Genomic DNA, 15739 nt, shown 5'->3' with positions numbered 1-15739 from the left:
ACTTCAATTGCAGGACCCATAGTCTCGCGGAAAAGTAGCTCCGGCTCCGAAACCACACTAACCCGGAATGGCCACTTAATTGAACAAAATCTTGGCAAGCCCTAACTTCCACTTTTGAAGAGGCCCTACGATTTGATCGTCTTCAACACCGCGACCTGCTCAAGAACCTCGATCTCACCTCTCTCAAGCCCGCTTCAAGTCTACAACTCGCCCTTCGGCCTCACTTACAATCCACGGTCGCAAACATGGCGAGCCCAGCAAACCTCCCCTCTATCTTCAACCCTACGTCGCAGGACGTTGAGATGCTCCTGGCGGCTCAATGTCACTTGGGATCCAAGAACTTGCAGGTTCACATGGAGCCATACCTGTGGAAGACTCGTCCCGATGGCATCAATGTCATCAACATCTCCAAGACCTGGTATGAGTTGTCCGAAAAGACCAGCTCGCCTCGCCGATCGGCACAAAAGTCCCGAAAAGCGAAGCGGCTGGCAAAACGAGCAGACCGTGGAAAAAGTACTGACGTTTTTTGCGCAGGGAGAAGATTGTCCTCGCGGCCCGTATCATTGTCGCCATTGACAACCCAGCCGACATCTGTGTCATCTCTGCCCGTCCGTACGGCCAGCGTGCAGTTCTCAAGTTCGCCTCGCACACCGGAGCCGTCGCCATTGCCGGTCGATTCACCCCGGGTAACTTCACCAACTACATCACCCGCTCGTTCAAGGAGCCGCGTCTGATCATCGTGACCGACCCCCGCACCGATGCTCAAGCCATCAAGGAAGCTTCCTACGTCAACATCCCCGTCATTGCTCTGTGCGACACCGATTCCCCGACCGAGTTTGTCGATGTTGCCATCCCGACCAACAACAAGGGTCGTCATGCCATTGGTCTGATTTGGTGGATGTTGGCTCGTGAGGTCCTGCGTCTGCGAGGCACCCTTGCCAACCGCGAGATTGACTGGGACGTCGTCGTCGATCTCTACTTCTACCGCGACCCTGAGGCCGAGGAGCAAAAGGAGGAGGAGAAGCTGCCAGGTGCCGATGAGGCTGGCCCTGGTGCCGTTGACCGCGGTTTCACTGACAACGCCGACTGGGCTGGCGAGTCTGGCACTGCCCCAGGCATTGAGGGTGCTCCTCAAGCCGATGCCACCTGGAACGACCCGGGCACTGGTGGTGACTGGGCTCAAGAGGCTACCGCTACCGCTGCCGCTGCTGCCCCTGCACCCGCCGCCGGCTGGTAAAAAGAGAAATCGCTGGAATGCACTGCTCTGAGCTAAAGAGTAATGACTTTTTGAGAGTAGTTGGCTCCTCTACGTGGTGGTGACGGGAAATGTGGTCTCTTTGACCTCTTTTTCAGCATAGCATGCTACTCCAAAAAGTCAAGCAGTCCAAAAAGAAAAAAAAATCTCAAGAAAAGCCACAAACCTCCAACTACCACTCACTACCCCTCTTGCGATTTTCATCCGAATACCCCCGTTCACATGGTCAAAAGTCAAATGGCACTCATGAGGGAAAGATACTCGACTGGGATTCACCGGTTGAGGGAAAGCCCTGTGCTAGAGGCGAAGGGATGTACTTGATCGTTGCCCGGCCATGGGAATGTGTCTTTGAATAGTGCGTGAAATGAGCTTCATGAAGCATCAGTGGGACGAGGTCGAGATAGAGAAAATGAAAGACACCCCGAAGTCCACATCGACCTGCCCTTCGCACTCAGATCCGTATCTTTTAGGTTCCATTGCCATGAGTAATGTAGTTGTAGGAGATCGAAGAGCGAGTGATACATAACCATTGAACGCAGTTCTCTGGCTGGGAATGGTGATCACAAAAGACCGATTGTGCACCCTACTCCCTAGCTAACGAATTCGCAAACCTGTCTCTGCTCTCTTATGTATCGTACACTCATGGCCTGATGTTTATTTCCAGCTGTCACAAGCCTAACTCATTCGTCATCGTTCATCACCGCGAGGCATAGAATATGACTGATCACAGACTGGCAACAAATCCTTGCCGTCGCTCCATAGCTGTGCCTAGTCCCAATGTCCAAGCCTGGCGTTCTTTAAAAGTGTGAACGAGAATCACGGACGCAATGCCAGCCCCTCAACCATGGTGTGAAACGAAGCCGGATGAGCCGCCATCAATGCAGTGTCTTTTGCAGAATGTGACATTAACGGCAACGAACACCAAGCTGTCCAGTCCAATTCACTCAGCAAAACTCCTTGGGCTTCTCATCGTCAAAGACACAGACAAAGTCATCTCTGTCCTCATCGCTCAGCGCAGCCGTGCTAGCCACACTGTCCGTGTCTTCCCAAATCTTCTGACCTGTCTTGTTGAAGATCTGGACGGGCGTTTTCTTGACAGCAGCGGCATTGGCATTCCTGATAGCCTCGTCCAATTGTGCGTCCTTGAGCTGACCTTCCTTCTTGAACACATCGGTCCAGTTGACCTTCTTGCCATTGACGAGGTCTTGTTTTGCCACCCACTTCGAACTCTTGCCCAGCTTGGTCAGCTCGCCGAGTTTCGCGACACCATGGCCGATCTGGCGAAGCGTGAGACCAGTGGTTGAAACCACAGTTCCCACAACGCGGAAAGGTGCTTTGACAACCCGCACGGTCTTCCGTTCCTTGACCTCGACCATCTCCATGCGCGGCAGGATCCGGCGCTCACCGGGCTTGAAGGTAAGAACCCAGTCCCAAGTTGCTTGAGAGGATTCACCTCGGTATTGGAAATAGAAATTGGCCTAAAGTAAACAATCAGATACATGTCCATTAGTCTGGTTGACCCTGAAAAGTCACTCGGGGTATGAAAGGGAAGAAACTCTTTCGCTTTCAGATCGATACAAAGGAGGCAGCAGTCCAAAACCAAACAAATCGGGAAAGACATAAACTTACAATACCGGTTCTGTCCACAACAGTCCATGTGAGTTTTTGATCTGGCGTCACGACAGGCTTCGTGAGGACCAGAACGACGAACTGAACCTTCTCGTTCGGCTGCGGCTTACTGCTATCGCCGACCGGACAGTACTTGTACTCCCCGTAGTTGTCTGTGTCGATGGCCAACATCTCACTCTCCGGGATCAGATGCAACGTCTCTTTGACACTGAATAGTTTGACTTGTGGGTGGAAACGAGTCAGCTTTCATCCCAATTGCAAAAAAAGGCGCGAAAAGAAAGGAGATCCGTAACAGGTCATGGACACATACAGAGAGTTCGAAAGATACGCTCGGCGACTTCTGCCACGCTGTGCTTGCCAATTCGCATTTCGATATGGTTGGTACCCCATTTGGAAAAGTCGTCGGCCGGAGTACGCTCGTCGTAGAAGAGGTTGACGCTGACGAAATTGGTACTGTTCTTGATCGCCTCCTGGCGTAGAACTGTTGCGTTGTCGATCTTGTACTTGGTCTCTCCATCTGACAACTTATCGATGATCACGGCCACACTGTGAGTGAAGGCGCCATTGCGGATGTAGGAAGCCACTAGGTCGCAGCTCTTAAAGCCACAGCCCTCGGGAATGTCGGGATTGGTCAGGTAGACAGTGGTCGAGACCGGGATCATGTCAGCCAAATAGTGAGCATGAGGCATGGAGTCAGCCGGATCATTAACGTAGATTATCGGTGCCTTGAGCACATCTTCAGGGTTGAAGGGCCTAATGGAGTCTGTTGCTTCAGCCATCTTGCCCCGCTTGCCCATCTTGACCATCTTAGCCATCAGGGAGAGTTTGAATGCTCCGGAAGGCGAGAGAATCGGTCGACACGAATACCGAAAAGGACTGTGAAGACAGGCACAAGACTGTAGGTGTGTTGTGCTGTGGAGGGGCAGAGGAGAGGATAAGGGATTGTCCAGGTAGGCAGACCGCGGTTGGAGGAAAAGAGGAAGAAACGAAGAGGTCGCAAGATTGACTTGGACTGCAGGTGTTGTGACCTTTGAGTGAAGTGAGACTGAAGCGAGCCAGTGAAGCGAGCCAGTGAAGCGAGCCAGTGAAGCGAGCCAGTGAAGCGAGCCAGGTGACCTACTCCGGCGAAAGCCACAAACAGATCGACTGGGCTCTGCCTCGCTGGATGCTTAGTGTTGCAGGAGGAAGTTATCAACGGAACGAGGGCGCGAGAGAGTGAGATCAAGAGACGCTGAAGACTGGCTGTGGGGTTCGCGGTGAACTTTACACGAACCAGACTCCGGACACGAGTAGATGTGCCAGTCACGCCAGTCGTTGGGTTCGTGCAGTGTTGTGTGCTTGCCTCGAGGTGTAGGTGCTAAACAATGAAGACGACGACAGGAGAGAGACAGATGTTCACGCAGTGGAGGGGCACAGGATAGGTATAGAAACGCACCCGGAGCACATCATTGACGGTATTCACACCCGTGGAGGATTCAGGTCACGCTGTACTTCTGTCGCCGACAGCTCCTCTTCCTCGGCTCTGCTTTTTACCTACCTCATGCTAGATCTGCTACTAACAGCCGAACAGCGTCAACTGGACAACGTGTTGTCGAACCTCAAATGCATGCTACTGCACTCAGACCACGCTTGATTTGGGGATGGTGATGATCGCCTCGGGTCAAGACGGGCATGGATTCGCTGTTCAGAAGCTTGGAGCCCCCAAGGCAGAAGTGCAAGGCAGATCTGACCATTGCATCTACCACAGACACCGAAAACAAGCCTGCATACAGTACTAGTATCGCTCCGTCTGTCAGTAGCTAGTAAATAGTTGTAGTGTGCTTCAAGTGTTGAAGCTTCAAGTGCCGACCATCAGCCTCGCCGCCTGCGCTTGTCCTGGAGGGCAGTGGTTGAGGTTGCCTTTCCTGACCACCCTTCGCAATCTGTGATTGGTCCATTGGCCCAGCCCATATCGGCGGCTTCAACTTGAAGTCCGTGGCGATGCACAGGTTCAAGTTGCCAGCGGCCTGTGTCGGTGCTTCCCCCGGCGATGCAACTGCAGTGCAGGTCAAGGCAACGAGTCCCGCAGCACCGCCCCTCGATCGATTGAATCAGCTACCACCACGTATTATTACTAGTACTGCTAGTACTAGTACAATAACATAATCTGGGATCGGGACAGCACGTTCTCGTGCACTGACAGATCGATACATTGGCAGACCGTGGTTCCTACAATCAACTGCTGCGTTCTAGTCGAACGGTATCGGGCGTAGTGCGCCTGACGTGCCCATTCGCTTTCGCATTTCTTCGCCGGCTGCAACCGTACTCGGGACTTTGATGCCGCAGCAGTCACCCCAATAGTCAGGTTCGTGACCGTACTCCTTGACATGCTGCATTCTTTCCGCTTGGAGGCGGACGGTTTCGGGATCCAGTTGGCCCATGTCTGCGGTTCCAGGAATGAGACTCCCAAAGAGAAAGTGTTGCATGATGGGCAGTTTGCCGAGGACTTCTTTGACAAACATCTTCCTCATGCCGTCCTCAATCTTCTGCCAATTCTTTGCGCCCGAGATATCGTCCAGCATGGGGCTGTGCCACCGCAGGCCCTTGACTGTCTTGACACTGTCCACCCACCGAACCTGGTTGAGATAGATGTATTTGTCCCCTTCCTCGTCCAGAATGACATTGTTGTGAATGGATTTCGGTGTGATGTACGGGTGTCCAATCAACTGACTTGCCCCAAACAAGAACGGCAAGAAGTGATAGTCATCTAGCCCCCATACGCCATGACTGCCAGCCGGCTCGAGGTAGTATGTACTCTGAATCCTCCTCATCAAGTGGAGATATCGCATGAAGGTGTGTAAGACCAGGGCCAGAAAATCTTCGCGATGAATGTGCCGCAGTTGGTAAAGACATAGCAGCCACATCATGAAATTCAACTCATGGCCCGAACCGTAATCAAGCCGTTCCTCTGAGCCGAACGAGTTGATGAAGTAGACCGAGACCTCTTGAATAGCTTTTTCATCGTCTAGCCCAAGCGCTTCCCTGTGTATCTTCTCAACGCCTCGAACGATCGCTTTGTGCAGACTTCGGAAGGCCGGGTTCCCAAATCGCGACCCCGTATCAAGAGGAGGGAATTGGTCAATGAGATCCTCAATAATATTGAGCACGGCATCTAGGCGTCGGATGCGATCGGACAAATGCTGGTCGTCGACGGCCGAAATGGGTCGCCCTCGTACACAGTCTGACAACGTGAATATCCATGCTTGGATCAAAGTATACGTTGAGGATTTCAAGAACTTTTCGTGATCGGAGGGAGACAATATCCGCTTCACAGGGGTGGTGAATTGTATAGACCCTGGTTGAGGCGGATCTGGTAAGGGAGGTGTTTGAGGAGCGGGTTCCGATGATGGTGTTGACGGAGTGGAAGACTTCCGCTGAGAACGAGGTATCAATTTGGGGATTGCGAGAGGCTTCTCGGTGCTGGGTGAAGATGAGGATTGCGAACCATTTGTTCCACTGCCTTGAGAAGCCATGGTCCTTGTAATGCAGTGATTGATTCCACTGACGTACAGTTTCAAAGCATACTGAGGCACGTTGGTGAATCTCTATCCCCGGCCAGCAAAAACCAGCATGAGATCACGGCACCTGTGGCGGGCGCAGCCAACTCCGAGTGGCCGATTGACAGGCTTACTAACGGCTTATCGGCCTATACCGGTGCTCCGGAAGTACCAGCACCTGCCAGTGCAGGGCTAGGGATGCCTCACAGGCCATGGCGGTTCAAGCTGTGGCGCTTAGGCGGTAGTTCTGTCGCCCGTGGACAGTTTTTGGCACCTGAACGTCCACTGTTTTTAACCGGCCGTGCCATCCCCGCGGTGAGGTCACAGCCTGGCGGTCAACCACACTTCCCGTCTGCTACTCGGAGTGGGCATCCAAGGGCGCCCAGCGCCAGTCCCCGCAAACTCCAACCTGAATGATGCAGCTAAACAAACCAAAGCCGAAACGTCGATCGATCTTGCACACGATCAAACTGTACGAGTTGCATCTCAAATCACGCCATTCCTTGGGTTTATGAACAATCTACAATACAGCTCATTATTCGTTTCTTAGGCATCACTTACACCCCCGCCGCCGCCTCGCCTAGATCTCCACGGTCCACGCCTCGGTGGTTCAAACGCGTGCCGCCCAATCCCACTGGCACCGCTAGACCGCCTCCGGCAGCATCCAGTCGATACCTTACATTATCCTTCCACCTTGAGAACCTAGATGGCGTCAAGCCGTCGTTGATCGACTGCGAAAGATCTGTGGACCAGAGCCTAATTGGCCCCTCTCTGCAAAAATCGCATCATCCAGGTCCCGACCGGACTCAAGATAGTTTGCTGGGAGAATATGTACTTTAGCTATGCCCTCGCATGAACAAGAAGAGCACCATGTTGCGCCTGAAACCCAATCTACTCTCTCCTCTGAGTCCGCGGCAACCAGACCTTCAACCGACTTCTCTCTCCAAAACAATAACTTGAGCAGAGTGCCCAGTATACGATTCTCCGAGGGCACCAAGACTCACTCGCAGAATCCAATGTCCAACTACCGCCGGACTCCCAGCAACTCGGACGAAATCACCCCAATACGTGGAGCAGACGGAAATTCCGACCGTCGATACCAGACAGCAGACGTTTCATCCGCTTCTTCCAGCCGGCCACCGACAGCTAGCCCTGACCCAGAACGTGAGCCGACGTCTGCAACGAAGAAGGAACAGAAGGATTCCTGGCTCAAGAGGTTTGCCGAGAAGTATGGCTCTGTATCTTTAGAAAACAAGGGTTCAGTCGCAAGAGATCATTTGGCATTGGAGCGGACATTCCTGGCCTGGCTGCGTACCAGCCTGGCCTTCGCTAGCATTGGGATTGCCATCACGCAGCTGTTCCGGCTCAACACCACCATTGCCAGTCGATCGGAGGTATCGTCCAGCGTCACCACAGCCCGGAGCCAGATCCCTTTGTCACCCTTCGTGGGACAGTCGATCCCTGCGGACTTGGTGCCGTACCTACAGCAGCTTGCCGGGTCTGCTGCCTCCGCAACTCCTTCCCTTGGGCCTACATTGCTAGACCAGCTACTCCTGCTACCAGCTCCCAACGCTGATGGGACCCAATTCCTGAAACGGGATGAGGTGTCTGGTACGGCTTTGGACGAGAATACGGCCACGAAGCTGAGACATGTCGGCAAGCCTCTGGGGGCTACGTTCCTGGGTATATCTATCATTGTCTTGTTCATCGGGTTCCATCGCTATTTCGAGGCTCAGCACTGGATCATCCGTGGCAAGTTTCCTGCCAGCCGTGGAAGTATTTTCATTGTTGGATTCATTGCCGGCGGACTGATCATTGCAAGTCTGGCCGTCGTCCTGGCGATTGCACCCACTAGTTTTGAGAAGAAACGGTGAACGAGAGAGCAGCGCCAATGGCGATGTTCAAGTACCGACATATAATCCCGCCATCACCTCCTTGGGACTTCTGGTATCCTTGCCCTCAATGTTTGTTGCTGTCATTGAGGTTTCAGACTAGGTTGGCTGGCGTTACGCATGGAAGGCGGTGCCGGAACCGCTGGGCAAGGCACTAAGCGAACGCGTCAGCAGGAAGTTCGTCGATCTGTTTATGGTCAATATACGGCGCATGCCTCGAAGCACCTGTCTTCCCGACGGCGAGCATTTTTTCAGAACTGCCTTGCTGACGCAGCTCGTGGGGAAGCGTAGCAGAGGGCACTGTCTCTCCCAAGTTATCCTGCGGCAACAGGAGCTTGTTGGACACTTGCCCTCTGCCGCCCTTTGTGGTAGCTGAATTCACACTTACTCTCCGTCGGTCAGCGGTTAGGAGAAAGCCGCTGGCTTATCAGATGGGGGCACATCCAGAAGGTGGCATCCGTCAATAGCATGCGGAACAAGGTACGCCATTTCTCAAGAGAGGTAATCGGCGTTTACAACTTTCGGCACAGCTGCCGTCTACTCTGGTCAATGTTGGTTAGTTTCACGTGTGCTACAGTCTCATATTGGTCGAAAAGCCGCATAGGATGACGTCGGCTGGCGTTCGTCGCGTTCAGCGAGCTTTTCGCTATCTTCAACATGGGTTCGCTCAATCAATGGTCCATGACGAGAGCTTCCCTGGGCTTGGGTGTGACAAACGAGGTTCCTCGTTCTTTTCGAATTGTCTGTATTGAGAAACGTTGACATGCCAGCGCAGGTAGCCGTTGATGTCGTCCCGTGTCTCGAGGAAACCCACAGTCCTTAGCAATTGCTTCGAGGATTTCATGTAACCGAAGGACAATGGTAGTCTATTGACAGCCATCCCAGACAACCCGCAAGCGCGGCACCACAGCAGCAAGGAGGCTGCTCTTGGTCTTCAGTCGTCATGTATACAATACCAAGTGCCTTGGTCCGCGACTTCGCCCAGCTGTATCTCTGCCTCAAGTGCTGTCCGTCCAGATGGAACCTAGAGGAGCGATCATCAGGGTAGTACTGTACCTTGCAAATTTTGTTTCTTTCAGCCTACTGCAGTACCCTTGACCGAGGAGCCATGAACCAATACAGCCGGCGCACAAGGGCGATGCGTTGCAAGAGACTCACAGCAACCTACCGGCCGGCTCCTCCTCGGCATGCTCCTATAGGGGATCGTCCAGCCTTCCTGTTCCGTTCCGGATCGGGAGCGAATGGTCAATCATAACGAAAAGCCGACAAGCACACTTTGCTACCTGACCCCAATTTCTCGAAGCAATCATGGGCAGCTGGTTTGTGACTCATACTGCGCGTCACTGGTTCCAGCTTTGTGATTGTCAATGGGCCTTAATCCAAAAAGCTTCGGTGCATGTTATGGGACACATGGCAGGCCGCGTCATGAGGCCGTCGATCGGAGCGTCGACGACGGGACCGCCATATGAGAATGGCGGGCAGTTGAATGGACCCCGGTGGGCTGATTAGTCCTGCCATTTCAGAAAGTGGTCGAGAATTCCCGCAGTTCATAGCGACGCCGGGACGCTTTTGCGGATGGTTGCGCCATGCAGATCTCGATGCGATGTCCTTGCTGATCCGGTTCAGAGTCAAGTCGCTTTCTATCTCCAACTAGACTCTACTTTGGAGCGAGAGCCATTTTCATTTCGGATCAATCGACGTTCTTGGAAAGATTGGTGAAGTACGTGGCCATGGTCAGAAGTAACTGTACCAACCATACCTTTCTGTGCTACTACTAGGGCCAAAGTCCTGGCAGTACTCCAACCATGGCAACAGCGTAGAAGTGGTCGTCTAGACTCTGGAAGCCTCGATCCCAATTTGCACGTGCCTTGTCGGGCCGCTCCACAGAGGTCTGCTAATGTTCTATTGGTGGGCCCGCTGTAAGATTATGTTATCCATATCGTTGTTGTTAGTTCTGATCGCAGGTGAGGAATGTGGGCGGCGGCTATTATTGAGAACCCGTCCAGACTGGTCGTGCCTGTGTGGTGCAATGAATCCAGGATGCAAGTCCATTCAAGACAAGGCACAAAACCCAGGTAGGTACGAAGGACCAAAATCATGAACCGAGAAAGCGTCCGGATTGAGTCCCGCTAAAAAAGCACAGGCTGCACTGCATGGAACATCAAGAAGTTGCGGCTCGGAAGATTTTTGGGTGCGGGTCATCATGCAGTAGGGACTAAAAGTGGTAGTAGCGGTGACCCCCTGTGGCGATTGGACAGCCAGTCTCCTTTTCATTGTTATTTGCGCTGTTGGAAAGAAAGGGGCCGTTTCCCCCTGCACGACGTGGCTGGGTTGCAAAGAGCCAAAGTGCATGCATTTTCCTTTCAGATTCAAATTGCAGGAGTGAGGAATGGTGAAACCAAACATGCAGGTCGGGTTATGGCGTGCAGTGTCCGACAAGGGACCCATGGGAAGATCGGTGTCGCGTCGCTTTAAGGTTGTCACCCCAATCTGCCTGAAGGGTGCTGGTTGGTGTTGATGCCCGTCGACCAGGGGCTACGGAGGCTTGACGTCCCGCTGAGATATATCAGATCCAGGTGTTGCAGCCAATCATGACACTGCAGGTATGGCTGGAAGCGGCCGGTGGATGTCTTTGGCCCCCTTTCTGTGGGGTTTTGACGAAATGCAAAGCCTCGCTTGACCACCAGCGACCTGGAGTATTCACCGTTCAGCTGGCCAACAAGCAGTCAGCGACTCACTTTTGTACGCTGGTGCCAGTGTGGAAAAAGCCACTGACTCAAGGGTGGCATGGGGGACTCGTAATCGGTAACCTTGCGCAGGGGTGAAGACTGTTCGATTTGAACGACTACTGTACGGATTCCCCATCATTGCGTTGGTGACAAAGAGGAAAAGACAGTTTTGGAACAGGTCATGCTCCGCGAGCAGCACGTAAGTACTGTAAACGGGAACAGCTGTGTCCCCCACTGCAAAGCAAATCGCTGTCGGTCTCGATCAGCACTCAAAAGCATTTTAGGGGGTCCAGAGTTGCGTGTGCTGCCAGACGCGTGCTTCAAATACTTGGGCATGGTGTGGTGTCGCACCGAGCGACTCGGGGGCCGCAATCAATGCATTGACAGCTATGATGAAATCGATAGCCTCGAACCATGGTCTGTGACCGTCCGTGAGCTTGCAAACCCTGTCACTGGGGATTGTACGCAGTAGACTGGCGGTTTGCTTGAATTCTCGGGTCACACAGGCCGGTCCCCATCAACGGTGACACAATATCCCGTACGCTCAAGAGGGCCGCAAAGAAGCTATGGCACAGGGAATCAGTAACTGACTGCGTCTTATCGAGGCAGTGAGGGAATCGATGATCGTGTGGCTCTAGATCGTCGTCAGTCCGTGCCAACCAGCCTGTCGTTCCAGTCTTGTGTCCGAAGACTTTCTCCTCGGTGATCACCGGATGCTACGGCAGACTCATTATGATGCCATGTTTGGTCTTGCACCACCAAAGTTCTTGTAAGGCAGAAGGAATGGCGACTGTTGACGAGCATATCATCTTTCATTGGTATACAATAATAGAGTGGCACGGCAGGATTGACCAGGACGAGCATCTGGGGACCGTTGTCATTGGTAATTCTGCATGAAATTGATCAGGACCGCTGCTGTGTTCCCCGTGGAGAGGGCGCTTGTAGACGCAAGCAAGTCTGCCGTTGCAAGAATGCTCTCTTTCAGCATGATAGCGAAGAAGCTGCCCGGTTTGCCTGGACATTGTATCAGCCTCAGCCACAGGACTTGGGAGAGCCACCATGGTTTCTCTGGCGCGATACCGATCTGCAATACCAAGCAATAACACCAGTAACGGGATTGCGTGGCCTGAACGGAGCATACAATCTTCCGTCTGCTTGGAGTGGAAGCGCTCTATATGGACTGTCACCGGTCAAGAGGAGGACCAGTTGCGTGGCCACGCCTCCTAATTCATAATTACCTCTCTTAGGGGAGAACAAGCTCTTCTTTTGATGCAATTATCTCTTCGTGGCTCCCTGAGCAAATGTCGTCGTCCTAGTCGTCGTCGGCCTCTTTACGGACAAGGTTCAGGAGTTCTTTGTCTTCCACACTGGCCTGTCTGAGAAAGAGATGAAGGCTAATGGAGGCGGGTCAGGCTGGGTTTCGGTCATTGTTTAGTCGATGATCAGAGTGGAGTGCAATTTCTTTGTTGTGAAGCGCGGGCCATTGGAGGCGCCAGGGGCGAGAGAAAGAAAGCAGGGGGAGCCATGGCAGCGGGTGACAGGCTTTACCTGTTCCTGAAGAATGACTTTGACTGGGCGCAGTCTAAGGGCGGGCGCCAGGAACAAAGCCCGCCGACCAAGATCCAGCATAGCCTAAGCCCCCCAAAGCCCCCTGCCAACCAAACCCGCCCGCAGCCAAATGCCCAGCATCCGCCGACCGCAGCCTCTTGATTCTTCCCTCCCTTTCCCCTTCTCTCTCGTTGCAGCTCAAACCATCATCAACACAACTGCATCTGGTATCTCAGTGTGCAAACATCTCTCTTCTTCCTCTCCCGCCCTCAGTTGGCTCACGTTCTTTACCAGAGAGACTTTTCTCTCGTTCCATTCCTTTGAGAATCCAGCTATCCTACGCGCCAACTCATCTCTCGCTCTCTCTCGTCCGCCCTCGCCCCGAGCCGCTTCACGTCCAGCATTCCAGCACTGATCATATGCGTCTGCGGCTTTGTATGTCCTTGTGACCCTGCGAACGGCCTCCAACTCCTTGCTTTGACCTCTCTCTTTTTTCCAAATATTGGGCCAACAAAGGAAGCATACTGACGCGCCGGTCGCACCCTCAGACTCGTTCAGCCTCGCGTTCATCAGTCCGACGTAACCTACACTCGTTCATACACTTATCGGCAGGTCTTTGATAGACTGTTGCGTCCAATCATTCCTACAAACCTATCGACATGAAGCTTGCTTCCTTCGCCTTGACGGCGGCGGCCGCTGCTACTGTTGCCCTGGCTCAACCGCACCACCATGCCCACCGACACGCGCACCAACACAGACAACGCGAAGTCACCAAGACCACCTATGCTACAGGTCCCACCGCCTATGTTTACCTGCTGGACGGCCAGGAGATTACGCAAGAAAAGGTCTGCGCGGGTCTGGAGGACAACGAGTTGAAGTTTGTGGACGGTCAAGATCCCGGCGTCTGTTCTTCCAGCGCTGCCGCTGCAACGCCAACCACCAGCAGCATTCCCAGCACTACTGCTGCTCCAACCACGACGGCTGAGCCTTCGACAACCTCGGACTCGCCGACAACTACCACAACCTCCGCTGCCGCTGCCTCCGACTCAGGTGCTGCCGAATTCTTCCAACACCGAACTTCGTCAGCGTCTGCTTCGGGCTGGGGCAGCGCTAGCGAAACTGGCTCTAGCTCTTCCGCAGCGGCCTCAGCCTCAGCCTCATCCACCGGCTCATCTTCGATCTCGGGCGGAACTGGGCTCACTGCGGCTTTCCCTGATGGTGAGCTTAGCTGCGACACGTTTCCCTCCGACTATGGTGCGGTGGCCCTAGACTATCTGGGTATGGGCGGATGGTCTGGTCTCCAGGCCGTCACCATTGTGGGTAACCTTGTCAACCACATTGTGACTGGTGTTTCTGGCCAGTCCTGCACCGAGGGTATGATGTGTTCCTATGCTTGCCCGCCCGGTTACCAGAAGAGTCAATGGCCATCAACTCAGGGTGCCACCGGCCAGTCCGTCGGTGGACTGTCGTGCAGCGGTGGAAAGCTTCATTTGACAAACCCGAGTCTGTCCACCAGTCTCTGCATTCCCGGCGTCGGAGGTGTCCAGGCCACCAACAAAGCTGGTGGTGTCGTGTCCATCTGCCGTACCGATTATCCTGGTACTGAATCCGAAACCATCCCTGTGGAATTGCAGCCTGGCTCGACCGAGGAGCTGGCTGTCCCCGACGCCTCGACCTACTACACATGGCAAGGAAAGTCCACTTCCGCCCAGTACTACCTCAACCCGATTGGATATGGTCCGTCTGATGCTTGCAAATGGGGTTCGGCCGGCACCCCGTTGGGCAACTTTGCTCCTATCAACTTTGGTGTGGGTGCCAAAGGAGGTGTGACATGGCTGTCTATCTTCCAAAACTCACCTACCACGAGTGCCCAATACGAGGGTACCGTCGAAATCCAAGGCAATCTATCTGGCTCCTGCAAATACCAGAATGGACAATACTGCAGCGCCACCGGATGCAATTCGAACGGATGCACTGTGAGTATCCCCTTTTTAAACTCCTTTTGCTGTACATGTGCTAACAACCGCAACAGGTTTCGGTCATCTCTGGCACTGCCACCTATGTCATCTCCGACTGATCTCCCTTCGGACGACAATGTACATGAACACGATCTTGTTGCCATTCGAACTGCATATTATACCGGCGTTGACGTCAGGTTTCGCCAGATTGTTTTTCTTTTGTTGATTTGTTTCCGTTTGGAGCAACAACCCGAAGCCGTTAGTCTCGACCATGATTGGCAAACAGTTGGACAGTGGATAACGGGAACGGAGATCTCACGGGCGGTGGAACGACGCCAAACTCACACTACGCTTGAAAGACGCCGCCATCCTCGATTGAGTATAGGTCTTGTCCTGGGCCGGAGGAGCTGCATGCAGCACATCGTCGGTAGTAGCTGGAATGTCTGGGGCATCAGCTTGGCCTGGTCTCCATCGACCATCTACGCCCGACACTTTTCTTGTTCTTGTCCAAGCATTTTGTAGAAGCAGGATTCAAGTTGGTATAGGAATGGGATTTGGCGAGGCTGCTTCCAGACTCCTTGTGCATTGCGGTTGACTTTCCTCCTATATCCAGTCTATCAAACCTGCTGGTCCGTGGTTGTGTTTTTAGTTGGATAGTTTCATCACCGTTTTCACAAAAACCCAAGAAGTTCCTACCAGAGTAACTTGTAGTAATGACTGTAAGGGTGCTGGCGGGGTCTCTATTTGTCCCATCCAGGTACAGAAACAGAAATACTCGTTAACAGGTATTATCTTCATCGCTTCTTTTAGGCTGCTTGCTCAGTCTTCAATCCTCCGAGTCACCCTCACTAGCCAAACAGTGCTTACAAGTGCCTCCCTTTTATCCGGGTTCTGGTAACACAATCTGATTTCCAGACATCACTACCTAGGTACCTATAGACAAGCATTCTCTTGTCAATTCCGGATACAGTCAGTACCTGCACCTTCACTTAAGTCCTCTTGCGCCTCCCTTTCCCATTTGCTCTGTTCCCGCATTTCCGATGCGATCCGTGTACCACCGTCGATTTCTGGTTCCCCTTCAAGTTGGTCAAAATCAACATCATGATGTAGTCCCAAATATGGCTGGATGGGTGCATACCTACGTACCGGGCATGTTTTCATCCCTCAATTTGTCACAATCACAGCCTGGCCG

General features: G+C 53.2%; 5 protein-coding genes across 5 annotated transcripts; 3 read left to right on the top strand and 2 right to left on the bottom strand.

Moving 5' to 3' along the window:
- Positions 1–111: 111 nt before the first annotated feature.
- HMPREF1120_01653 (40S ribosomal protein S0) lies at positions 112–1942 on the top strand. Its single transcript, XM_009155674.1, has 2 exons — positions 112–418; positions 535–1942. The coding sequence occupies exons 1-2, from the start codon at positions 246–248 to the stop codon at positions 1235–1237; spliced, it is 876 nt and encodes a 291-aa protein (XP_009153922.1). The 5' UTR covers positions 112–245; the 3' UTR covers positions 1238–1942.
- A 257-nt stretch (positions 1943–2199) lies between these two features.
- On the bottom strand, positions 2200–3690 carry HMPREF1120_01652 (uncharacterized protein; the record flags this gene model as incomplete). The annotated part of the gene is made up of 3 exons (XM_009155673.1): positions 2200–2733; positions 2885–3105; positions 3195–3690. 3 exons carry the CDS (start codon positions 3688–3690, stop codon positions 2200–2202), a joined length of 1251 nt encoding a protein of 416 aa, XP_009153921.1.
- Positions 3691–5112: 1422 nt separating this feature from the next.
- HMPREF1120_01651 (peptidylprolyl isomerase) lies at positions 5113–6396 on the bottom strand (the record flags this gene model as incomplete). Its single annotated transcript, XM_009155672.1, has 1 exon — positions 5113–6396. One exon carries the CDS (start codon positions 6394–6396, stop codon positions 5113–5115), a length of 1284 nt encoding a protein of 427 aa, XP_009153920.1.
- Positions 6397–7262: 866 nt separating this feature from the next.
- On the top strand, positions 7263–8294 carry HMPREF1120_01650 (uncharacterized protein; the record flags this gene model as incomplete). The annotated part of the gene is made up of 1 exon (XM_009155671.1): positions 7263–8294. One exon carries the CDS (start codon positions 7263–7265, stop codon positions 8292–8294), a length of 1032 nt encoding a protein of 343 aa, XP_009153919.1.
- A 4954-nt stretch (positions 8295–13248) lies between these two features.
- Positions 13249–14666, top strand: HMPREF1120_01649 (SUN domain-containing protein (Uth1); the record flags this gene model as incomplete). Its single annotated transcript, XM_009155670.1, has 2 exons — positions 13249–14565; positions 14622–14666. 2 exons carry the CDS (start codon positions 13249–13251, stop codon positions 14664–14666), a joined length of 1362 nt encoding a protein of 453 aa, XP_009153918.1.
- Between the last annotated feature and the right edge of the window lie 1073 nt (positions 14667–15739).

Source organism: Exophiala dermatitidis, assembly GCF_000230625.1.
Source record: "Exophiala dermatitidis NIH/UT8656 unplaced genomic scaffold supercont1.2, whole genome shotgun sequence".
Taxonomy (NCBI): Eukaryota; Fungi; Ascomycota; class Eurotiomycetes; order Chaetothyriales; family Herpotrichiellaceae; genus Exophiala; species Exophiala dermatitidis.
This window is presented reverse-complemented; position numbering and strand designations above follow the sequence as displayed.

Bases quoted from the DNA above. Each gene is read 5' to 3' on its own strand.
- HMPREF1120_01653 (XM_009155674.1), top strand. From the start codon at position 246: ATGGCGAGCCCAGCAAACCTCCCCTCTATCTTCAACCCTACGTCGCAG. The intron at 419-534 runs GTATGAGTTGTC...TTTTTTGCGCAG, and splicing joins ATCAACATCTCCAAGACCTG to GGAGAAGATTGTCCTCGCGG.